This window comes from Ixodes scapularis, unplaced genomic scaffold, assembly GCF_016920785.2.
Source record: "Ixodes scapularis isolate PalLabHiFi unplaced genomic scaffold, ASM1692078v2 PGA_scaffold44__24_contigs__length_19508400, whole genome shotgun sequence".
In the NCBI taxonomy this organism is placed as follows: domain Eukaryota; kingdom Metazoa; phylum Arthropoda; class Arachnida; order Ixodida; family Ixodidae; genus Ixodes; species Ixodes scapularis.
This window is the reverse complement of record NW_024609873.1, coordinates 10,384,030-10,410,307: the sequence shown is the minus strand read 5'-3', so window position 1 is coordinate 10,410,307 and position 26,278 is coordinate 10,384,030. Positions and strand designations below refer to the sequence as shown.

The 26,278-nt window shown below is 44.9% G+C and overlaps 1 protein-coding gene and 1 pseudogene across 1 annotated transcript in view; one reads left to right on the top strand and one right to left on the bottom strand.

Annotated features, from left to right (window-relative positions):
- Positions 1–209: 209 nt before the first annotated feature.
- LOC115315814 lies at positions 210–15,355 on the top strand (annotated as a pseudogene).
- Positions 15,356–17,157: 1,802 nt separating this feature from the next.
- The window catches only part of LOC115330262, a 31,559-nt gene continuing 22,438 nt past the window's right edge, over positions 17,158–26,278 (bottom strand). The window contains exon 2 of the mRNA XM_040205965.1: positions 17,158–17,361. Within this exon, the coding sequence (XP_040061899.1) occupies positions 17,158–17,361 (204 nt within the window). The remainder of the gene's footprint in view (positions 17,362–26,278) is intronic.

Here is a 26,278-nt window from a genome sequence, read left to right as displayed (position 1 = left end):
CTTTTGATTGCCATATTTGTTCGTGCGTTTGAAATTAGATAATGAGCAACAAATTACAGTAGAACTTGAAAAACACCTACTGACAAGTTTTAGTTGCCATTTAGACCGACCAATACCTTCGATTCACAGCGATCAATGTTATAAGTTTTGCCACAGAAATAACTAAAACGTTCTTATATAATACAGTTCGTGACACTTCAGTGGCGAAAATGGCATCTGCTTCATCCGATGGTGACGTTGTCGGCAAGCCGCTTCTTGAAATGGCTATTATTCCGGAGGCCTACATCAAAGCCAACCAATTACAGAAATACGTTAACATAAAAAGTCTCGACTTACTGCAAATGTCCTTCGGCAGTGGACCAAACCGTAGTCAGCAGTTCATCGACGTGGGCTGCGGGACAGGTGACTTCACGAGCCAGGAGCTTTTGCCACGCTGCCAACCTTGCGGCATGATGGTGGCCACTGACATGTCCCCGGGAATGGTGGAATATGCCAAGGAGAACTTCCCGCATCCGCAGATCGCCTACGAGGTACACGACATCGAAAGGGACGTCTCGGGGCTCTTGAAGAAGTACGGCAAGTTTGAGCGCGTCTACTCTTTCTTCGCCCTGAACTGGGCGGAGGACCTCGGAGCTGCTCTAAGAAATGTGGCAGCATTGATGACCGACGATGGGGGGTGCTTACTGGTTTTCCCGGCTCGCACCAGTTTCTTCATGGTGTGGAGGTAAATTGTGGAGCTGGATCGATGGAAGCAGTACAAAGGAGTGAGTTTTTTTGCCCATTCATTTTATTTGTTTTTTGACATTTTGCGTTACGTAAAGAGCCTTTTCAAAGGTTCATCAAGCAACATTGGCAGTCGCCATTATAAAGTTTTAGTATAACTTTGCGTACGCAAAGAAAGGCGTCGTCGACATTGCGTATGCGCCAAACGCTAGCCCCGTTTCGCGCTTTGCGTGTGCTATTTCAGCTTGCGCTATTTTTGCGGAAATGGCGTGGGTACGCAAAGAGGATTCGTGATGATAAGTTGGATAAAGCTAAGACGAGCAAAGTTAAAAAATGGCAGCATCCAGGGCCATGTCTGCGGCCGCTTTGCGGGGTCGTGAGTGCGACCTTAGTGGCATCCTCGCGACTGCGATTTTCAATACGGGACGACATTGCACTCGGTTTGGCAGCAATCACCGGCAGCTTGATGCCTTTAACGCGCGAACATTTCTCGGCGATGGCAGCGAAGGTCACTACAGGAGACCTCTCTTACCGAGGCGACGCAAGTGGACACGACCGGCCGACTGTTCGCGTCGCATTCTGATTTTTAATAAAATCTAAAATGTTACTTTGGACCAAAAAACCTTTCTTCTTAAGTTACAGCGTTTCGTGTGAAATATAAAATTGTGACTATCTTGGTGGCGTTCCAAGCGCGAGATGCTTGGGCTTTTGCGCCGCGGCGGAGAAACGCTATTCTAAAACTCTCTCGCGTAGCGTGCGCTAACGCAAGCGCTAAATTTAGGGCTAGCGTGCGCTAACTTGCGTACGTTATTCTAAAACTCCTTATTCATTGATTTTGAAGCGCGTGATTGCATTCGAGTGCAGGCACGAACTCTAGCTGCTTTTTCTAGATTTCGGCAAACTCTAGCAGTACAATAAAATTAAAGCACCCTGATCTACACAAAGCGTTCAATTAGTAAAGCGGAAATAAATGTGGCTGAAAGTGTATCCGAGACGAATATTTTATTAAGATGTCAAGTCGTTGAATAATGTTGTGAGGACTTCCAATTTAAGTTTCGAGTGGTCTCCAAATGGGAACTGATAGTAGGTGATATAAAACAATAAGTACGTAATTCCGATGCAACTGCCATTTAATGTCTCTAGGGTCAAAATAACAACATACGCAGGCAATCGGGATTGCGAATTGCGATAGATTGTCTGCGCAAATATCACGCAGATGTTGGGTCGAGGTGAGAACATTCAGGCGATTGATAGGTCCGGCGACCACAAAGAACGGATTTCACCGCCGTGTCAGTTCAACCGGTGAGTGAAGTACAGGGCCACGAGAGACCGGTATTGCAGAATTGCAGACTGTCCCTGGACGCCTCCAAGATAACGATACCGTAGCGTTGGGTTTTAAACTATAACCACTGGAAGACGCAGTGGGAGATAGATTGCACACGAGCTCTGCCTCAATGTTCGCATGTACCTCGTGCAGCGATAACCCGCGCTGTTGCTTCGCCGCGCAGGTGTTTGGCAGCAGCCTAACTAGGCCAGCTCTGGGGTGCTATGTTGCGCTTTTTGCACTCCCAGGAGACTTGGAAGAGGGAAGTGACGTCAACGACACAGCAAATGCAGATTGGATGTTGACAGAAGAAAACGAAATCAACACCCAATCTGCGTTTGCTGTGTCGTTGACGTCACTTCCCTCTCCCTAGTCTCCTGGGAGTGCAAAAAGCGCAACATAGCCCCCCAGGTAACTTCTACTCTGCTAGGTTACGTCGTGCAAAGAACACCTGGGGAACTTTTAGTTGGCTTTAGCCAAAGAAATTATACAAGCTTGACCACGCTGACGAAGACCGGTAAGCACAAAATGGGTGATAGCCACCACTCCTGAGGCTCTGAATACGACACTTGGTGAAAAAGTCGGCGAGGAATTCCGCTGCCGTGATTGACCGGTTCAGGGCTTGACTTTGACGCCAGCCGATCACGGCGGTCAAATTTCTCACCGACTATTTCGGCGAGTGCACAGATTAGCGCCCCTGGATAGCTCAGTCGGCAAAGCGCTTGGTTCACAATCTCGATGTGGTTAGCTCAGATATTTCCCGGTACTGACGTCTATTTATTTGGTCTATTATAGGCGTAACACTTTTCAGTGTCAACTTTTTCTTACAGCCGGCTGTTACAGCTCTCCTTATACCGGCAGTTACAGGCGGCTGCTAGTGCCAAACGATAAAGATGTCATAATGTGACTGGTAAAACATATTTTTGTTAGTAAAATAGGGAGTATTCACTGGCGGACATAGCTGTGTGCGCGAACGCTGAGCGCGTGCGGATGACAAGTTTCCACAGTTCTTTTGCACCGTGCATTCCGCACCTTCAAGATTGTCGGTCTTACCAGCCTATTAATGTGAGCTCGCTCTGAGCATGCGCTCTAAACAGCAGCCTCAAATATTGCGTCCAGTGTATACCTCTTATAGACCGATCTCATTAAGTGTTCCACGCATGCGTGATGCCTCACTAACTAGGAGGTACCCGACAGTTCACGAGACAGTTCGTGCAGCTTCGTGCTCTGCTCGGGCAGACCCTCAGCAGGGTTGTCACTGGCCGCAGAAAGACTACAGTTCTCCTATGCATTGAGGCGGCAAGGGATTAATGAAACTGGGTATGAAATCGATGTATTGTTCATTAAGGCGGTCAAATGTACGTCCCTTCAACTCGCAGCCAGAACAGCCGGAATCGGCGGACATGTCATCTTGTGCCAATTAGACTACGTCGTAAATGCTCATCATAGCAACGTGTTGGGATTTGCATAGCACAGGATCTGTGCTGAGCTCCAGGTATTCGTAGAGTTTGGTTATTTCTGTTAAAACAGGAACGGCATACCGGACATTACCTGAGCGTTCGCCGAAGCTTTACTTCTCGACGAGCCCCATGTCGAGCAATCACGCAGTGCTCGTGTGAAACCCATAGACGCCCTTTCACGATCGTCAGTGGTGACACGGCCACCCGATTAAAACTCCCCTTGGGAGCGGCCTGCCGTATGCCTCACTTTGCCGGTGAGAGCGATAGTTCTATTTTACCCCGCTATGGCGCTCGTTATCGGTGACAGATAAAGCCCCTTGATAAAAGTGTTTTTTTACAAGTACCGCCAACCATTGTTGTGAAAGCGCGCGAGACACGTGCCATGAGCGGGTGCTCCGCCGCCATTCGCTTCCAAGGCCCGCTCATTTCAGTGCTGTGCCGCAATTTGCTTCCAAAGCCCGCTCGAGACATGGGCCTCGTGCAGTCGCGCATTTGGCGCTACTTGCAAGACGAACGCAAACACATCGAGGGGCTTTAGTGACAGATACAGTTCCTTTCGGGGGAGCATATCGAGGAACCCTATATACTTCGTTTCACGTTAGTATGTACTTGTTAGCCGCGCGTGCTAAAAACGCGAGATAGTTGCTTCGAAGGAAGCCTAGGCGGTTGCATGAGCGCTCGTGCAGCGAGTGCTCCAGTCAAGGCAGTAAAGGCGCTAGCACAGCGTTCGCGGTTAGTCCATGCCACGATGGTCCATGCTAAGGTAAGACGAAATATAGTGAGGGAGAAGCAGTACGCCCGGCACGGCCCGGTGTGGCTATTTAGTGTTTTTTTTTCGTGAAGCCGCAAGTCTCAATTGAAACGAGTGCCAGATTGCATGAATGATGTGACAAATCTGTGTAGAATAAAAGGACATGATTCTTTCTGCGAAAAGTTCACTCAGCTGCAGGCTGCGCGTTAAAGCTGCATTCTGCTGGCAGTATGAGCGAATTGTCGTTTTCTTGTTCCCGTAAGCGTTGCCCCGTTTCTATTACCTCTGTAAAATAGGAGTTATAGTTGGATATAGCTAGGCCGTATGATTTCCGGTTTTAACTGGCGCTCGAGCACGCGCGAGCTGTGCCATTTATTTATCTGTGAAGGACAATATAAAATCGGATTCCGCGTGCATAACTTAAGCAATATAAACTTCATTGTTCACAAAAAGACAGGCCAAGGGAGTCATATAGTTCACAAGCGGAGTACCTTTCGGGAAAGAGGCTTCCGCGAAAGTCTCAATATATTCTCTTGTGGGCTGTTTAGGTCACCAGCCCAGTTTGCCGAAAAGGGTCTGGGAAGTTTTCTGGGAAAGAGCTCGCAGAGCTGTTCGCTGAGGTAAGGGTCTCGGCAGTTAACACACCACATCAGCGGGCAGTCCATAAGGTGTGGAAGCACAGCGCTCGAGAGGACTTTGCAAATCCGTCCAGAACGACGAATCTCTGCCGACTGTAGAGCCCTCTCGACAAAGCTGCTGACGAGCTTGCACAGCCAGACAGCACCAGGTCGTGGATAGCTGAGTCCTCGTTGGTCAAGGCTAAACATGGACTGATATGATCCGTCATGTGATGCATTTCCTTTAAGTTGTGCTTGCATTCACGACACGTCACCTGCAAAGTTTAGCGGGTTCTACACATCAGCCTTCCTTGCTTTCAATGAGAAACTCTTATTGCTTTGCTATAGTCCGTTGCAACCTAAGAACCAAGGGCGAGGGTAAGACGGGCCGGGGAGGAGGAAGCAGGCGGAACGCTAAAGAGAGAAGGAGGTTTCCCCCTCTCTTCTCCAGCGTTCCGTCTGCTTCCTCCTGCCCGGTCCGTCTTACCCTCGCCCTTCATTCTTAGGTTGCAACAGATTAGGTTGAATGTTTCAGCTAATTGCTTAGAAATTGCGACAATATCTACCCATAAAAAGGTCACCTTTTGTTCGGAAACGAAGGCCAAGTAGCCAGTAGCCAGCCATGTAAGTCAGCGGTGCGAACTCAAGTTCGGAAGAGACTTCATTGTACTTAATCAACTGCAAGATTTCCTGTTTCACGAGTGGAGTTGCACATTTCACCGCCGTCTGGCAATCAGAACTAGAACGCGCCATTACATTTCCGGCAGCTTTCAAAATGCCAACAAAAACCACACACGCGAGCGCAGAGTGACACTACGATATTTTCGCCGAGCACAGCAGTGCATAGGTGGGGGGAAAGCGAGTTTTGGCTGCCTTCTGCAACCGCGGCAGCTCCTCGATATCGGCGAAGCCAATGACAGGCAGATATTTTATCTTCGTAGCGGAGCAAGAGCGCGTTGTGCGCCTTCTCTATACTCAGTTTCACCTTATGTTGTACCGCAGCGAAGGCTGGAAGCGCGAGCTCATAGCGTTGACAGCTGTCCTTATTGCGCGAGAGCTGGTGCCGCCGAGATCTGCCCCAGAGTAAGGAGCTCGCGCTTACAGCCTTTCCTGCGGTGTCACATAAGGTGAAATGGTATAGCTTTCAGCTCACAAGACCGCTCACCGATGTGCAGCGCCCGCACGGAAAATGGGAGAAGTTCTCCTCTCCCGCGCGCTCTTTTGTTTTCCGAAAAACATCGGCAGGCCGCACCAACAGGGGGGATCGAGTGGCCGTGGTGGTGATCTCAGGGACTACCTGAACGCTTCGATTTCTTTTACTTCCTGATGAAGCATTGCGAGAGAGATGCTGAAATACATACATTACTTTTATTCTTAAAACGCACCGCAAAACGTTAGTCTAGTATCGCATGCCCGTATATTTCTGTAACACTACTGCCACATGGTTAAAGGGAAGAGACTACCCAGAAAAAACAATTTCTGCCAAACACTTGATGTTGAAAAATATCATATTTATATCCACCAACATCTAGAAAGACTTCCCATAAAGTTTCATTAATTTACGTTGCGTAGTCAATTTTATGTAAATTGTTTTCGGTCCACCGATACTAAAGAAAAAGTAGAGGTTGGAGCTCATTGTAGGCATTTTTCTCCATTCTACTTATTGGCTAAATTTCACTTCAGGAAAACTACCGTTTTGTTGTTGCGTAAATTGGATTCATTTTCATGAGATTTTGTGAAGTGAAATTTTAAGGATAAGATAAATATGTGCTTGTATTTTCTCACATTTGTCATTTCGTTATGATCAAGAACTAAAATTTTGGACAGAGGATGGAAATCTAAAAAAAGAAACAGTATTTATGTTTATGTGGCTTTTTTGTCATGAAAGATGGTATAATATAGAAATATAGCTCCATAGCTATCTGCTCTGAACTGTACTAAAGCAATATACCACATGAAAAGTACAAATTTAGAAGTAATTTCAAAACGATAGTTTTCATATGAAGACTTGCCCACTTTAATATTTGAACATTTGCAATTTATTTTGTACTTCACCCGGGTTAACAACATTTGGAAGAAATCTCAACGTCCACAGAAACAAGTCATGGAGATGTCATTTAAATCAGACATGTGGTTCAAGCATTAACTTTTTTTGAAAAGCGTTCCCCCTTAAGTATAGTAGTAAAAAAAAAAACTACGAATGTGGTATGGTAGCACAGCCCCTTTAAGATCAGTTCATTCGTTTCTCAAAATACCCTGTGCCGCTTTTATTGGAAGCCCTTGGAAAGAAAGCAGCCCTCACAAAAATTCTATTTGTGATCACAACAACAGTGACCCAATAAATTTCGTGCTGGCAATCGCAAGTCCAATTCAGCGAAATGTTTTACTTCATTTTGTTCCCATGGTGAGGAAACAAATTACGGCTGATGATAGCCATTACTCTTCTTAAACGCAGTACCTTATACAATGTTTTGAATATTGTCATGCCTGAAGTGACGAGACGCCGTTGGGTGAAGAAACTAAAGGTTAAATAAAGACGAACTTGTGCTAAAACAAAGGGTTAAACGAACAGGTTTCGAAAATGAGCGACGATGTCGGCGACAAGGCAGAATGCTGCGCGAGTGTAAGCCTGACCGCGGCTTGCCGCACCGAGCCTCTTATGTACACGCGTGGGCTTCTGGAACACTCGGCGTAGACGATTCGACCCGCACATTTTAACTTCGAAGCAGCAACACGGTGCTCGAATTTACAAAAACATCACATAACAGAGTGAACAAAAAAATGAAAGCCGTTTACAACTCCCTGTAACGCCGAATTATAGCGCAGCTCTTCAGGAGGAGGGGGGAAGTGCACTGGGGGGTGGGTCAAGTGACCTCGGGGGGCGGGGGGTTACGTGACCTTGGGGGGTCACGTAACCTTGCGGTAGTCAAGTGACCTTGGGGTGTCACGTGACGTCGGGGGGGGGGGCTTACGTGACATGGGGGTCACGTGACGATGCCGATGACGTCATCAGTGACGATCATGATGCAGATACCAAAGACGTCATCAATGACGTCACAGATGACGTCATCAGTGATGATGATGATGACAATGCGGATGCCGGTGACGTCATCAGTGACGTCACTGATGACGTCATCAGTGATGATGACGATGACAATGCGGACGCCGGTGACGTCATTGGTGATGTCACTGATGACATCATCAGTGATGATGCCGGTGACGATCCGAATGCCGGTGACGTCATCAGCGGCGATGACGTGAACGGGGGTCACGTGACCTCGGGGGGGTTCCCCCAGGTCATGTGACCCCGGGGGGGGGGGAGTCGCGTGAGCTGTATAACCATCGTGACCCTCGTGAGGGTAACCCTAGTAACCCTTGTGAGGGCAACTCTTGTGACCCTCGGGAGGGTAACTCTCATGACCCTCGTGAGGGTAACTCTTATAACCCTCGTGACCCTCATGACGGTAACCCTCGTGACCCTCGTGAAGGTAACCCTTTTAAAAGTAACTAACCCTGGTAACCCTCGCGAGGGTTACGAGGGTTAGTAACCCTCGTAGCCCTCGTGATCCTCGTGAGGGTGACCCTCGTGTGATTAACCCTCGTAACCCTCACGGGGGTTACGAGGGTTACTCGCGGTTACGCCGACGGCGACGGCGACGGCGACGCCGCTGAAGACGGGAACGGGCGCCTAAGAGCTGCGCTCTAAAAAATGAAAGCCGTTTACAGCTATTTCCCTTTAACGCCGAAATAGAGTGCAGCTTTTGAGGAGGAAAATGGAAGGGTACTGAGGGGAGGGTATACCCCTCCTCCCTCCTCCTCCCTCCTGATCCTGCCTGCTACTCCCCTCCCCCCTCCCCTCATCCTCCTGCTCCTTTACATCCTCCACATCCTTCAACCTCCTCCCCTCGCTTCCTCCTCCTCCTCTCTCCTCCCTTTCCTCCACCACCCTCGTGACCCCCCCAGGTCAAGTTACCTGTGGGGTCACGTGACCTCGGGGGTGACGTGACCTGGGGGGTCATGTTACCTTACTGTTACCCCGATGGCGACGCCGGCGCCGACGCCGCTCAAGCCGGAAACGGGCGCCAAAGAGCTGCGCTCTAAAATGTGTATCCGCGGCCAGGCATCGAGCCTTGGCTTTTTGTGTGAAAGGCAAGCGCGATAACCGTTAGGCCACAAGCGCGCTTCCTAGTTGGTCAGCTGCGGGCGCTGCAACGTCTGTTAGCTCAGCCACCTCTTACTTCAGATTTACAAATGATTCTTCTATAATAATTAGCACAATCAATTCTGTCACATTTAGAAACTATTTTTTTTCTGCAGAAAGGTTAATCATGAAGAAGGATGACGCAATCATATTTTGTTCCAGGTTGTCGAGCGCTTTATTCCCTCAAGCCATGACATCGAAGACAGGTCGGCCCTTATTCCCTACATGCTTGGCATCCTTGAAAGTGCCAACCTAAAGCCACGCATGTGCGATGTGATGACTATAGACATAATCGACATTGGTGTGGACCAATATATCCGTAAGTCTTTCTTCACAATCCTAGCGAGGTTCCTCATTTCCACGACCGGTGACGAACAGCGAGATCCCAGACCGTGATTTTATTTCACTCGTGCACGTATGTCGCAGTCAAACTGCGGATACATAGTGTAAAAGAAAGTCTGCAGACTCCATCTGAGCAGTGGCCCTTTCTTGTAAAGCGCCCCATTTTTTCGTAAAAACACTCTCTGCAGACATATTTGACGCATTAATATGTGTTCAGCAAACTCGCTTCGAGCACGCTTGACCAACCCTTGACGCGCGTCGGCAGATAATTAAGTCCTCCTTTCAGCGCACACAGTGTCTTCAGCATGATGTATGAGTAGTGCGAGTCCGGCTCTGGATTGCTCATGCTCTACAGTGTAGCTCCATCTGAAGAGAGCGCCGTTTTTCAGCTGCCATCAAGTATCGGGGCATGGCCTCTGACGGTTTTCCCGGGCTCTGCTCCGGCCTTTCCAAACACTCGGCTGTCCAGCAATAAAGCGAGTTAAGTTAGTTCACTAGATCGCTGCATGCGGTGCTTAATACCAAGCCAGGAACGGGAATATATTCTGCTCAAATCACGCTTTCGAGTGTGAGCCTGCGGCATGAAGCTTGCATCTTTATTGTTCTTATCATCAGAATAGAAAAAGGTAAGTCGGACTTTGTTGATTCGTACTTCTTATTCGCTGCTACGGTCTTTGGTTTGTTACGCTGGATGATACCTGCGAATGCAAAATTGGAAGGAGATGAAGCCAGCTAGGCGTAAGACGTGTTTTTCGAATCGTCAGAGAGCCAGCAAGACCAGTGCCACCCATCATGTTTTCGATCGATCGGGTGGTCTCGCGGCTCGGTTTCGATTGCGATAGCAAGCTGGGAGACTTAGGAGCCCGCTTTCGCGAAGATCGCGCCGCCCGGCCAACACCGGCACCCACCCCTGGAGCCCTACCACGGTGGCGCTGCAAGTTTTAGGCTATTGCATTCGCGCTGTAGGAACTGTTACTGTGGGGCGCATGGTGGCGCCCGCAAAATTGTGGGCATTTCTGCTACATCTCGCGGTCTTCGCAAAAGCGAACGTTCGAATTTCAATCAAGTTCTTCCTTCTTAAATGTATGCGTCTTGCGGCAAGAGGCGGGGAGCACATTTCATGCGGCTCGTAAGTTCAGAATACGGACGATAATGGCGATGATGGTAATTCGCAGCTATCTCTTTTTTGTTGTTTGGTTTGGTTGCAAGTGCCACTAAATACCCCTCAGTAACAGTCTCTACAGTGCGAATGCAATGGTCTGAGGAGCCCCGAAGGAGCGCGAAATATATGAGAGTCCATGTCAGGGGTATTAAATAACGTCCATAGATGAGTGCCTAGCTGCTCAGCATGCGCTGTCGGCGAGCTTCCAAAGAGCTTTCGTGACGTGGATCCCGCGCACTCAAATAGGACATCAGATGCATACTCCTAAAGCATTTGTTTTGTAAAATGGCGTTTGCTTTTACCTCTTTGTCAGATCCCGCGTACAAAAAATGTGAAATTCGTCCTCGATACGTCCTTAAACAATGGTGATGAAAATGCAATTCAATGCAAAGGTGCAAGCGAGCCAGACAATTATGACGAAAATAATCCCTGAAGGAGGGGAACAATAAAGACAAAGGACAAACACGAATTTCCAAAGATAGCTACATGACTGGTGCGCGACCGAGACAATCCGCTTGGTTCGGTTATCGAACCAGGGACCTTTTCATTTCCAGTTGAGTGCTCTAGGTACAAAGCTAACAAGGCGTTAGACGTCATTAGAGCAAACAGGTTTGATCAGTTGCCACCAGTCTCACATCAACAAGGGTGAACGGCTTTCCTTCTTAAGGTTAAACGATAATGACCAAAATAATCCCTGGAGAGGGAAACAAGAGGGACAAGGGATAAACACAAATCTACGAACACAGCTAGGTTACTGGTGCGCGACCGAAAAGATCTGCCAAGTCCTTGTATCGAACCATGGCTATTTCTCCCCTTGTTTGTGTCTGACTGATGGTAACTTAAAAAAACCTGTTCGCTCAACTGGCGTCTAACTCCTGGTTAGTTCAGTTAGTAGAGTGTTCCACTCAAAACGGAAAGGTGTCTGTTTTTTTATAATATTATTGTAGCGGCATGCTGAGGCGCGTGCCGGGAACCACGAAAGACGAAGACGAAGCGCCGGCAGGCCCCACGTGAAAGATTTCTAATCTAGCCTAATTTGGTTAAGGACGTCCTCTTGTTAATTGAAAGAATGTAACAACTGGTGTCAGAAGTGGGATTCCCGGCATTTGTTCTGACGGCCCGAAAGATGATTTTACAAGCCGCAAGGACATTTTCTGCGCGAGTGTCAGCACCTCGTTGAGTGGCGCGGCCCTGCCTGGATTACCACCGACCAGACCAGCTTCTTTCGCCATGTTCCATCACTGAAGCTATAGGCTAGCCGATTGTCACAGTCTCCCGGGAGCCCACGCCACAAAAGCGCGTAAGTGCGCGCTAGGCTTGAGTGGTTTTCGGACGGGTTGTGGCAGTTTTTGCAGTTGACAGAAGTCACAAAAGTCACGGTGTCTCCTGTATTAGGCAATGCCGGTGCATATCATTGTCGGCATTAACTTTTCCAAAGGCGCAATTGTGCTGTCAACTTTGGCACCGACATGTTCCGTACCGGCGTAAGATTTGTTCTCCGACATGTCGCCAGGGGTGATAATAAGAGAACCGCCTGACCCCCTGGTATCAGTACTCTGCGCAGCAATCTTCCGAGAGTGCTAACGTGCTGGACTTTGGTGCTGCAGGCAGACTGTGATGTCGGTCTGAACGTTAGAGTGTGTGCAAATGAGTACGAACTTTCAAGTCAAGATTCTGCACGCTCAAAGGACTTCACTCAAGATAAACTTTTCGAAACAAACTAGCACAAGCAGACAGTCTAACACCACAGGAACGGGGCGAGGTTCTGTAGAAGGAAAACGATCCAAAGATTATCCCTCCAAGAAAACAAGTGCTTAGGGGGAATAGTGTAGCGGCGTGCTGAGGCGCGTGCCGGGAACCACTATAGACGAAGACGAAGCGCGGGCAGGCCACACGTGAAAGGCTTCTAATCTGGCCTAATTTGGCTACGAACGTCCTCTTGTAAATAAAAAAAAATGTAACAATATTAAACTTTATTCAGACTCAGTAGTTCGATGCGAGGACCAGGCAGATTTTGTCGGTCGCGCACCAGTCACCTAGCTGTGTTCGGATATTTATGTTTGTCCTTTGTCTCACTTGTTCCCCTTCTCCATGGGTCATTTTCGTCTTAAAATATTAGAGACTCCACAAGCTAAGGTCGAGCGGCAACCATAGTGTACAACTTATGCTATCATTTGGGGAGGGTATGCTTGGCTCAGAGGCGCTTCTTCACACGTAGAAATGGCGATGGTGGCGATTTTGATGTTCCACTCGCTTTATCCAAGGAAGTTTCTTGAGTTTAAGTCTATGGTCTTGTTGCGTTGCTGATGATTGTAACTTCAATCTAATTTGTAAAAGTTGGAGAATTAGAAGAGAACTATTCATTTTCTCGGTGCCTCTTCATTCCAAACTGCGAATTGTGTCCTTAGGATGGTGTCCAATAAAATGCACATCCACCTTTAAAAAAAAGATCTCATACGTACAACGGTAATGTCTTCCTTCCCCTTCATCATACCCTCACCCTGAATCCCATTTTTATAGGCAACTGCATTATTTTTACTTCAGATCTGAAGAAAATATGCCGCTCTACGCTATATCATTTGATTTGTTTGCTTTTGTTGTCTGACAGCTGCAACGGGTAGAACTAATACAGATGTCTAGTTTTCCTCTTAACATCTTTAATGTCAGTTCGCGCTTAGGTGTAGCTACATGCATGTTAGCAGGCGTAAATTTGCCTCTCTTCTCAAAGCAGGCAACGTTCTGAAATAGAGATACTAAAAAAAGTATGAAAATGAAACAAACTCATTCTGCGCTGACTGAGAACTCTATGCTACTTTCCATTCCAATCTAGTACCTCGCGTTCAAGATCTGCTTTAAAACCCGGAGTAAAATCCCGATGGACCGCATCTCACTTTAACACCGTGTTGTCACTGCATCTACCTGTCCGTAGAGCAATACCTGTCCGCTAAACAATAAATTTTTCGTTTTTTTTTTCTGCGACAGCAATAACATTTATTTATTCGCGGTTTAATCCATACAATTTTAACTCCTTGGTTGCCGTCGTTCCTTATTTCGTCACATAGCGGTGAGCCAAAACGGCTCATCGATACCCGAAAGAGGTCGTCGACGCAGTGCAAACTTTTTCTGTCCGTTTTTCTTTAGACTACCTGTCTGTTGTGAGCAAGAACACGCTTCCACGGAATCTGGGGATTAGTTTCTTCCCAGCAGCACTCTATAGCGCTGTCAACTGTCGCGGTTGCCAGGATATTCTTATAAGCGGGTCAAGGGATTGTGTGTCCCTCCCTCCGTTTAAACCATAATTTTAACAAGGCTGTAAGTTGGGCGAGTTGGTTGAACATCTTCAAACGTGAAAACAGAGCAAACATTTGGCAAAAGGACGAGTGAAAGAGGTGCCCGGACAAAGCGCTGACTATCAACTAAGGTTTAATTTTTCAGCGAACCAGAAAAATAAAAACAGGGAGCATAGGACTTTCCTATGCTCCCTGTGTTTATTTTTCTTTGGCATTTTTTTTTCTCTATGGCGAATGTATTACTGATCGACTAATTAGGATTTTGCGTCCCACCGATGGCGACCGGCACTTCGGTGACCCGAGCTCCTTAAAGCTATCGGTTTCAAATAATTTTCAGCTGTATTTCGAACTATAGAACGAACCGCAATATGAGATTTGCTTTTTATGAGGAACACAGCAGAAGAGAACCCCAATCTTAGGCTTCCAGGCACGCTACGCCGTGTCAGCACACCGGGTCCTCTTTTTGTGTGTATTCTTTCTGATGGTTTACTTGTTGTTTTCGAAGCTTTCGCCGCTGTAAAATCTTCTGAAGTTTGCCAACCTTGTCTCTCCGGTTTGCTTTTCTAGTTGTGTATGTGTGTGCGTTTTTTTGTTTTTAATCTCGAAGTTGCGTGGTGTGGCAAGCGGAACTCGGAGCGCAGGTGTTTGGCCGCCGGCCGACTATCTTCCAACTTGGCAGGTTTCACTTTTTAATGCTAAGTCAGGGCTAATTTTAGTAAGAACGCAAATATGCATCATAAAGTTTGCATTGTGACACTGAGCTTGACTTTTCACAGACCCGCGCCACAGAGCATGCCACAACCCTGAGTTCATTTTTAGATCTCAGTACATTTTCGGTGCCGTTCATTCTCGAGTTCTCTCCGTGGACCCAATCATGACCGGTACTCTGCAGCCGAGGAGGCGAATTTTAGAGAGGAAATGTGTTATAATACTTCTATCGCTCTATCGTACTTTCATTTGGCGCGTCTTATACAACGATGCGACTTACATCAGCAGAAAGTTGTCCCGAAATTTTTGTAATTTGGTTTCTTGTCAAAAATATTGAGTCTTGATGGCGCTTATGCGTATTGTTCGATAATAATAAATATATGTTGGCTTTTAATTGCAGTTTCGCCACGCACACCGTACAAAATATATACCTGAGACTTTTGCATCGCTGGGACAGTGTTGCCAACCTTTCTGCTGAAATTAGTCGATTGCGACCGATTGAAAGCTGCGAGGTATAGACCGGAAAGGATCGTATTTTGTGGCACGTGTTATTCTTATTGTCTAAGAAAGGAAAAATGTTTTGCTCCCCCCCCCTCCTCTTTTCTTTCAGAAGTAGAACTCGCTATAGATCCCATTGCACCACTGCTGTCCAAGGAAGCGAAGAGGCTGTTTGAGACCGACGTAACGGAGATTATTCGCAAGATGTGGAATGAAAAACCGGCCGGGGATCCATATTATCTTCAAGATAGTTTCTTAGTTCACGCAGGAAAAATCTGAAAATAATCTTTAAAAAAAAAAACTTTTTATGGGGGTTGGATGCATTCAAGTCCTGCTCAGAATAAATTATTCACGTTCATAGAGCGCGGAAAAAGTACGATTGTAAACTACGTGTTTTGTTTCTAAAACAAAACAACGTGTTTTGTTTTATCTAAAGTACCGCAACTAAGTGCTCCAAGTACCAGTTGGAGCAGTGCGGTGCAGGTGGAGTTTCTCGTCATGAAAGGTGTCCTCCCAAAACCTTGCTTCCTTACCACGACGTTCAACAGAAAGCCCGATGCCATGGCTTTAAGAGCAAGCTCCTCGCTTTGAACGTTGCTTGGCATTTGCACTCGTGCAGTGCATGTGTCGTTCAGGACAACAGGTTCTTACTTGGCTTTTCGGTTTCACTTGCACTTAAAATGAAACGGAGTGTGGCAGTGACGGGACGATATCTTGTGTCAGCCCAAGTTGCCCACCATTAACATCATAGGGAAGCGAAGGCTGCAGCACGCGAGAGCGACTTTGGATGTGCTTTTGCAGAACAAGAGCTTGCGATAGAGCGTGTACATACTAGGTCGCACTTGTCCCATTCGATTAAAGCTGGAACCCTGGCAAGCCTTTGGCAACACCTTCAGAATGTCCGCATTCTTCAAGAAAGCCAAAATGTTATGAATATACAACAATGCCTGGCTTTTATTTAAAAAATAGCACTTTCGAAGTTTTGAAATTCCGATATACTTTGAGGAGAGCTATCGTCTGTTGTAAATCAAGAACAGCACCATAAGCTCCGCCTCTTGTGCACGCTCATTAACTTTCGTACTGCTTAGTACGTGCTCGCCTACGCTCGCTTCATCAATTCTGAAATTCTTGTGCTGGGATGGGCTAACAGACTATACATCTCCATTATAACATTTAAAATTGGGATCCCATATTTTTTCTGTTGACTCAGTATTTGCTTATTCCGACAAACGTTACCAAAACCTTAACTGCCCACTTCTCAAATTTCGCACGAGCACGAAAGGTTAGGGTAAATTCAAGCATGGGGTTGGGCTATCTTATATGGATGCACAAACGAAGACAAGAATGTCAAGGCAACCCTTGGTTATTTGCTGTGACTTTATTTTCCAGGTGTGTCATAAAATTGTATATGTTGAATTTCTTTCAAAAAGCGAGACTTCAACTTGAAAAGCTAATTTGAAAACAAGTTTTAAATAAATAGCCAAACAGAACACCATATATATAACATCGTAATTCCCTGTGAACAATGACCAGGTTATGAATAAAATGAACGAAAGCATTGGACTTACATGGAAATGTAGAACACTGGTGGTGACTTTTGACCGAACTAATATGCAAAGTATGAACAGGAGCGATAAAGAAATACAACATTTAATGACAGTCCTCTTCATATTTAGCAGAGTACCCTAAGATTACAATATTTTGACAGTGAGGATGCTGAATTTTAGACATGGTGACGGTAACTGTTTTGACAAAAACGGCAAAAAAAGGAACTACTCCAAACAGTTGCCTAATAATTTGCTGACTAGGAAACAACGCATAGCACTAGGGAAACGTGACGAGTATAAATTAACAAAGCTGGTTATAAATTTAAGCATACTGAGATATGTGAACAACACAACTTGCACCCGCCATCTCAAGAAAAATAAACAAAGCCTTTAGTGATTTCGAAACCCAAAACTAGCATGCAGGAGTTACAACAGACTTCCGCGAACGCACTATGTGATCAGCAATCAGGCTACAAGTGTCTTTTTCATTGTGACTGGCCATAGCTGCGAGTAGGTTAGAAGAAGACAAAGCCTCTAAAGAATGCAGCTCGTATTGCATGTCTTCTGACAATGGGCAAGGCCAAAAAGTGAGTAGGCCTCCATGACCGCAGTCAAGCCATCTTCTGCATCTTGCACTTCAAAAAGCCGAACTATATGAACGTAAACGCTCATGCTTTTCGCTGTCTCCATATTGTATCCTGAGAAGGCAACGCAGCGTGTTGTCGGTACGGGTCCCTCCTGCACATAAAAGCTGAACTGATTTAGTCAGAGAACAATAAAGGCGGCGCTGATATGAGTATCATTTTAAGCATAAAATGCTCTTAGCTCCCGTTCTCACTAAACCGATGACGTGTCCTTTCAGAAACCAACGCCAACGATCACTTCGAAAAATACCAGGTTTCAAAGTCGACTTGGCGTTGGTTTTCTTATTTGAAACCGTCTTTGAAACCTACCGGATCTCAAAGTGCGTTCGGGATCAGAAAGGTGTTCACTAGCAGGGAACACAATTTGATGGAGGCGAGCAAATAAATTTCCTAACACCAGAGCTCTCGGCCATTAACACACGCTGTTTGGTGTGGTTAGATTTGCTGAAGGCTGTGCGAGCGAGCGTGAACAGAAGCTTCAGTGGGGAGAGAGCCGCTGGAAGTGTGCAATCTCCTGAAAGATGGCGCTCGCCGGCTTGTAATTGCAACCCGCTCAGGCGGCATGAGAAATGGACGTTGTACAATCACGCAACTTGACGCGATCATGGTATGTTTACATGATCATGCTTTGCGTAAACATAGACTCACGTTTTGTGATGCACTCTAAAACCCTTAATGTTCGTGAACCCCTTAATTTTCACAACTGAAAAATTCATTAAATTTAAGGGACGCAGTGACGTGATTGGCCTAAGCTATTTTGAGGAGCTGCAAATGTGGCCTTTGGAGCAACCAAAACAGTGTCTTGCAGCAGCAAAAGTGGCTTTTCGAGCAGTTAAGACAGTGTTTTGGAGCAGCAAAAGTGGCTTTTGGAGAAGATATTCTTTCAAAAAAGAAAAGATATTTGTTTTTAGTGCTGTACAAATGAAGGGTAGTTTGTGTTATGTTCTTTTTTGATGTAACGTGTTGTGACGGAACTCGCTGCCGGTGTTTTTACTGCTGAGACATCCCACAACTGTACAGTGTTGGAAGCGTTGAGTTCAATAACGAAAAACCGTTTGCCACCGTTTTTCCTAGCAGAAATTCTGTTTGAAATCAGTTCGGAAAGTGAAATCCGGACTAAAATCAAATCGGAGTCACACCGGAAAAGCGGCTTCCGGTTCGCAAAAACCGTGAATTTTCAAATCCGGTTCAAAGTTAAATTGGACGAATTCCCGCCAGGCGAATCCCGGTTCGCTCAAACCGTGATTTTCCTAATCCGGTTCAAAGTCAAATTGAAGGAATTCCGGAGAGACAGATTCCTGTTCGCACAAACCGTGATTTTCCTAATCCGCTTCAAAGTCAAATTGGAGGAATTACAGACAGACGAATTCCGGTTCACACAAACACGTGATTTTCCTAATCGGTTAGCACAAACCGTGATTTTCGGAATCCGGTTAAGGTACAATTGAAGGAATTTTAGACACACAACATGCGGTTCGAACAAACCATTCCTTGCCGAATTCGGTTAAAAGGCAAATTGGACAGAGTCTAGGCTAAAAATATCCGGATTGCACAAACCATACTTTGCCATATCTTGTTCAAAAGAAAATCGGATCAGCCGCCTGCTGCCGAAAACTCTCATGCGTGTGGTTGAAACATCAAGTTGCAAACAATCCATCCCGATACCGTACGGGCTGCGTCGATCAGAGCTCAGACCGCAGAAGACAGCGAGCTGATACGCGGCGCCAAAAAGGTGACATCAAGGCGATTTTTGTTTAAGTCATCGCCATCTAATTCCATGTAGCTTTTTCTATGCACTCTGCAATACTTGTTCATTATTATGATTGAACTACGTTTTGTTATTTTTAATAATTTTAGAAATAATTGCTTGATAACTGTCAAATAACCTTTTTCACATAATTTTCTCCACATAACAACAAACAAAAGCAAGAACTAATTTGATGCTACAGCTAGATGTACACACAATCGGAAAGTGTCATTACAGTATCTTCGATAGCTTTCCTGTGGTCTCCTTGTTTATGCCTGCATGCTCAACATTCTATTATGGTGCACATTAAGGCAATTTCAAGGGCTTTCATCCAAAAGGCAATTTCAAGGGCTTTCATCAATCATCAATATTTAGGAACAAAACTTTTCAGTAACCGTAACTGGAACGAAATTGTTATTTGCAATAAAAAAGGAAAACATAACCGTAACCGTAACCGTAACCATAAAGTATTTACTGGTAATCGGTTTTAACCACTATAGCCGAAAAAAAAAGTTTTTCTCAGGTAACACCTGGAGGAGGGATCTTGAAATATCGTGGCAATTTGACAGAGTTACTTTCTGCGAGTGGTGGATCGGGTAATACACTTCTGTTCAATCTAACTTTAGGATTAAGGATGCTTAGTTGGAATCAGTGGTCGTGCTCATAATAAAAAGTCTCTATTTCTAAATCTGTCACACTCCTGCATCGCTACATGTGTCAGTATGTGTCGCCTTCAGTGTAATAACTAATAAGTTAGAATTCTCAGATGTCCATCCAATTCGCTTCTATCAAAACCACCGATGTTCCAGACATGCAGTAGCCAGTATGAAGAAACGAGGTAAATTGACCGTCATGCAGAGCTGGCGGGAAAGAAAACCTGGTACTTATTTAGTCTGAAACGTGTTGCTAGTGACGGTTTTGAGACAACACAGAAAGAAAAAAAAATGTGAGAGGTTTGGCATTGGCGTTAAGTTGATGTTTCATATTAACGTGATCCAGAATTTATCTCAGCAGAAAACAATCACGAAATCAAAAGTATTTTGTGAAGTGAAAGCTGATGTATCCTTTGGTGGCCAGTATTTACATGGAAGTTCAGTGACTGGCCGGCATCGGCGCTTTGCTGTTCAAACTGGCGAGCCCCGTCATGGAAGATCTGTTTACTGACCGACATCGTTTTATTTTTTTGCCTTTTTCACATTGCAGTCAAGTCATTGAGGCTCTGAGGAACTGTGGCAATTCATGAATAGCGAGTGGAAATGTTTGTGTTGATCAATCCTTCCTAAATGACTGCCGACGCTAGGGTATTTTATTCCAGCATGGCAAGGCTGACGTGTTTTATCGCGAAAACGCAATACAAAACAATGCGGTGAAGCCCAGGATTTGAGAATATGACCGCCTACGCCACGAAGAATAAATTTTACAACGCAGAGCATTACTTTTTTCAGGAAGCTAGTTTAATTTGATGTACTATACTTAAGGTCCGGTGGTATATGCACGTGTTTGGCCCTGATAAAAAATAAAAACGGTATAACGGAGCCTAAAAATGAAAGAAAAACCTGGCATGATTGAGCACGCGCTTTGAGTTACAAAAAAATGATAAACATTACTTTGCAGAGACTAAAAAAGTAAGAGATGAGTTTATTGCTTATGACGCTACAAAATTTAGTGTGAAAATATGCTATTTCAGGCGGGAATCAACTGTTTTCTGTGGTAGGTACGATTATCTAACAGAAATATTTCAAATGTTCCCATAGCCAAACGATATCTGTCTCTTTGATAGCTTATGTTATACGACATACCGTACCAAAAAAACGCAAATATAAAAACTTTTTTTTTACGCAAAAAAAGCGAGAAACGTTTACATGTTCACACTGCCGGGTTTGTGAATGTGACCCTTTGACGCTATAAAAATAATTGTTACAACGCCGAACGATATCATTTCTGAAAGCTAGTTTAATTATCCATGCTGTACTTGAATCTCAGGAATAAAAATGTGTCTAGGCCTAACAAAAAAGTAAAACTGCGGAGCGCAACCTGTATAAATAAAACCTGGCGGCATGTAGGGATAGCACTGATCTACCAGAACAAATTAAATACTTCTTTCCGGAAGTCAGAATATTAAGAGATGTGCTTAATACGTAGAGCGCTATGGGCTCAGCTAAATTACTGCCTTAAAATGGCGGTATTTTTTATTCAATAGTGGGTGAAGATGGGCCACTTCCAGAAAACCTTCGGCTCCATTACTCTGGCAGTTTTACCACTTACACATTTTCCTATTTTGCTCGCAATATGCTCATTATTATTACATTGCTTTCTTCTTTGAAAGGACTTGTGCTGTTTGCCTACGGTTATGAATTATCCCGACGAAACAAGAGGGCCACGGTTTGTGCATTGCAACGATTCAAACTTAGGCTCGCACTTTTTATTTTCACCTTCTGCGTGATTATTACCCTAAAGAACGGTACCAACGACTGCAAAAACATAGAAAATATTTATTTATTTTTATTTATTTACATACCCTCAAGGCCCTGGGGGCGTTACAGAGGAGAGTGAGTGAAAAAAACAAACAACAAACAGTAATAGAAGACATGTAATAGGTCACGGGTCACTTTCGCAAAAATAATTAGTAACAACACTTTTAAACATATCTAACGAGGGTAATAATATTAATGACGCCGGAAGGTGGTCCACTCTGATGATGTCCTAGGAATGAAAGAATCGTGATAGGCTGAGGTTCGAGAATGAGGAATGCCGACTTTGTACTGATGATCAATGCGTGGAGAAACGTAAGGCGGGACGAGGAAGAGCTTTTCTTTAAGAATGGGGTTAGAACTGTATATTTTATAGAAAAGACATAGACGAGAACACTTACGGCGCAAAGAAAGCAGTGGCAAGGAGAGAAGAGATATCATGGATGATACACCAGCTGTACGGTGATAATTGTTAAGTATGAAACGAGGGCCGCGGTTCTGAACTGACTCGAGATGAGAAGTGAGCGTCGTCTGGCCAGGATCCCAGATTGAAGCTGCATACTCTGATTTTGAGCGAACCAAAGATTTGAATAATGTTAGTTTGAGAGAAACTGGCGCTAGAGAAAAGTTACGTTTTAGGTAGCCTAACATAGAAGTGGCATTAGCAATGATGTGGTTAATATGTATATGCCCGGAGAGGTTGTAAGTAATATGCACACCAAGGTATTTATATGAAGTCACACATTCTAAAGAAATGTTATCAAGATGATAGATAAAAGGCGTAGTGTTACGGCGAGACACATTCATTGATTTACATTTTTAATATTAAGTGTCATGGACCACAGCTTGCACCAATCAAGAACAGCATTTAAGTCATTTTGAAGAAGGAGAGAGTCAGAATCATTAGCAATCTTACGATAAATAACGCAGTCATCCGCGAATAAACTAAGCGATGATGAGACACACAACGGCAAGTCATTGATGTATATGAGGAATAACAAAGGACCGAGAACGGAGCCTTGAGGGACACCAGAAGTAACAGAAGACACTGAAGAATTAGAGTTATTTACATGAACAAACTGAGAACGATTTGTAAGAAAACACTCAATCCAAGATTGTATCCGAGGGTCGAGGTTGAGTTTGCTAAGCCTGAAGAGTAGTAGTTGGTGAGAAACTTTATCAAATGCTTTGCAGAAATCAAGAAAAATACAGTCAACCTGGGATACATGATCAAGTAATGAAAATAAATCGTTAGTAAAGACGAGAAGTTGTGTTTCGCAAGAAAGAAATTTACGAAAGCCATGCTGTGAGGATGAGAAAAATGAGTTGGATTCGAGATATTTAACAAGATGTGAATAAATAATATGCTCTAACATTTTACACAGAGTACTGGTTATGGAAATGGGTCTATAGTTGTCGGGGCAGTGTTTGTCACCTGATTTATGAACTGGAACCACCTTGCCAGTTTTCCAATCTTCAGGAAGGACACCAGTAAGAATATATTGCTCAAAAATCTTAGTAAGAAAAATCGCACTGTAAATTTTAGTATGCTTTAGAAGCTTAGTGTTAATATTACCAATACCACATGATGAAGACACTTTGAGGTTGTCAATCAGCTTAACAATGCCATCAAATCAAACACAAGCGGGTCCATGGGAAAGAAATCATGATTAGGGTAAGTAACAATATAACAGTTTACATCCCTAGAAAACGATTGAACAAACACCTCATTGAGGATTTTCGCAGAGTCATCGTCAGACATAACAATGCCATCGGAGTCATAAAGCAAAATAGCCTTCTCTTTCTTGCCATCAATAACACTCCAAAACATTTTGACACTAGTTGATAAAAGACGGGGCAAGGTTTGGCTGAAGAATGTTTGTTTAGCGTCCTTAACTGCATTTTTATATAAATTTTCTGCATTGTGTTAAACCGTCCAGCTCTCAACAGTGTCTGCACGCTTAGCAGTGCGGAATAGGCGTTTCTTTTTATTTGAAAGTCTTTTCAAGGCATTATTAAACCACGGGGACGTGGAGCTATTAGTAAGAAAGCGACGTGGGACGAAAGAATTGATAAGGGACTTGACTTTATTTTTGAACATTGTCCAATTAACCTCGACAGAGCCTTCGGAAAAATTGAATAGGAAGAAGTCAAAAAATTGCGCTAACTCGCGGTTTATAGCCTCAAAATCAGCTTTGCCATAATCAAGAAAAGAGTTATTCTTTGCTTTTGCGAAGGCAGATACAGGAGCGCTTAGGTGAAAGTGAAGTAAACAGTGATCGCTGATGGCAGGTAAATACGTAAGAGAGGATGCAAGAGCAGGCGCGGTAGAAAGAATAAGGTCCAGCACGTTCTCAGAAGTTACCGTAACACGTGTCGGCCTAGTAACTATCTGCCTTAACGAAAAATCGGAGCAGAGACTTAAAAACTCGGAAACGCAGCAGAATTTGAAGATATGGTAGGATATAGACCAGACCAGTCAATGCCGGGGAGATTAAAATCGCCCGAGAGATACAGAGGCAAGGCAGGAAACCTTGTACGAATTGTATTCAGAGCATAGTGTAAATCTATAAAAAAGTTTGCTGTGGCATTGGGAGGACGGTAGCACGCGCACAAAATAACCTGTTTATGGCTAAAACGCAAGCGCACACCAATAAACACAAGAGACGTAACAATGTTGATAAGACAAGACTCAATGCTTTCATTTACCGCGATTATGACACCACCACCACGCCTAGATAGCTATCGCATCGATAAAAAGAGAAGCGCTTCTCGCAACAAAAAATTTCGCTGTCCCGTACAACACTAGATAGCCAAGTTACAGTGAGTACAACGATGTCGGCGAGCGAAGAATCGATGGCTGAGGACAAGTCATCACGATTGCGAAGAACACTTCGTATGTTGGTGAAAAGCACTGAAAGATAAGGACTAGGATTGTTCCGTATCAGGTTATGTTATTGTGAGGACGTTGACAAATCAACTACAGGGTCAGCATTAACACGAATAGAACTCGTGCTCGGCGTGATAAAATCGCGGACCTCACAAACGGCATCGCTGGCCGCGCAGTAAGAAAAGCATTTGTCATCAAAAAACGCTTTGTTATAGTGTAGACTAAAAGACTGTGTATGAGCCTTAGCAAATTCGAGCAGCTTTCTTCTAGCAAGACGAGTGGCAGGGGAAAAATCCTCTTCGACGGAAGTGGCACTACGGCGCAGTTTGCCTCTGGAGGAAAAAAACATGGTCTTTCGTTTTGAATAATGAGAATTTCACTAAAACTGGCCGACATTTACTGGGGTTAAAAACACGACCAAGCCTATGTGCACGGATGACACCCTCAGGGGGAACGATGATGTTCATTTCGTTTGCAATGACGTCACGCACTTTGCTTTCAGATACAGCCCAGGTCTCTGAGTTTGAGTCGGGTACACCGTAAATTATTAGATTATCTCTTCGAGACCTGTCCTCAAATTCATCAAGACGTGTTCGCAGACTGGCGTTCTCGCGTGACAGGAAGGTTGCAGTTTCTTTTACATCTGTCAACTCACGCTCCAAAATGTCTAAACTGGCTATCTTTGCTTCCACAGTACTAAACCTCCCTTGAATATCGGTTACCATTAATTCAATTGACTCTTGCCCAGTCTTGATAGCTTGAATATCCTCCATGATTCGGGTCTGTCCAGCTTCAAAATTTGCCTGACGAGCGCTTAAGCCTCTCAGTAAAACAAGCATCTCACTCATCTCGTTTGTCTGAACTTCTTTCTTATCTGGGCCAGGATTAAGTTCAATATCACCAGACAGGAGAAGCTTCAGACCTGAAATACATTCGCAAGAACATAAAAACAGCACTTGTGGGCATGGGAACACCAGTAGACAGAGGTTGTTGGACTTTTTACAATGCAAAGAGGGAAACGGACCAACCTGTACGAAGAAAAAGCAGAAAGCGTTAGCTGACTGCATGACTGGCTGTTCCACATGCCCACTGAAGGGCCGAGGGGCGTGCCGGCAGTTTAAATCCAGTGACGATGTCAATGGCGATACCGATGGACTGCTGTGCTGAGGCGACGCGACGATTGGGAGTGCAGCAGAAACCCAAGGTTGCCGGGAGGAGTAGATGTCTGGTTGTGGCAGCACGGAAACTTGCGGCAAACGCGCTCCCTCCACGGCATACCACGGGCTTGATAGGGCCGGACAGCCGCGAAACATCGCCGTGAACTGTACGAAGAAAAAGCAGAAAGCGTTAGCTGACTGCATGACTGGCTCTTCCACATGCCCACTGAAGGGCCGAGGGGCGTGCCGGCAGTTTAAATCCAGTGACGATGTCAATGTCGATACCGTTGGACTGCTGTGCTGAGGCGACGCGACGATTGGGAGTGCAGCAGAAACCCAAAGTTGCCGGGAGGAGTAGATGTCTGGTTGTGGCAGCACGGACACTTGCGGCAAGCGCGCTCCCTCCACGGCATACCACGGGCTTGATAGGGCCGGACAGCCGCGAAACATCGCCGTGAACTGTACGAAGAAAAAACAGAAAGCGTTAGCTGACTGCATGACTGGCTGTTCCACATGCCCACTCGACAATAAAAATGAATACAAAACCGTGGCAAAAATATTTAAAATAATAAGAAACTAATACAAAAAGGTGAGAAAAATATTTAAAATAATAAAAACTAATACAAAAAGGTGAAAAATATATTGAAAATAATAAAAACAAATAAAAAAGACGAGAAAAATATTTGAAATAAAAACTAATACAAAGAGGCGAGAAAAAATATTTAAAATGATCAAAACTAATACAA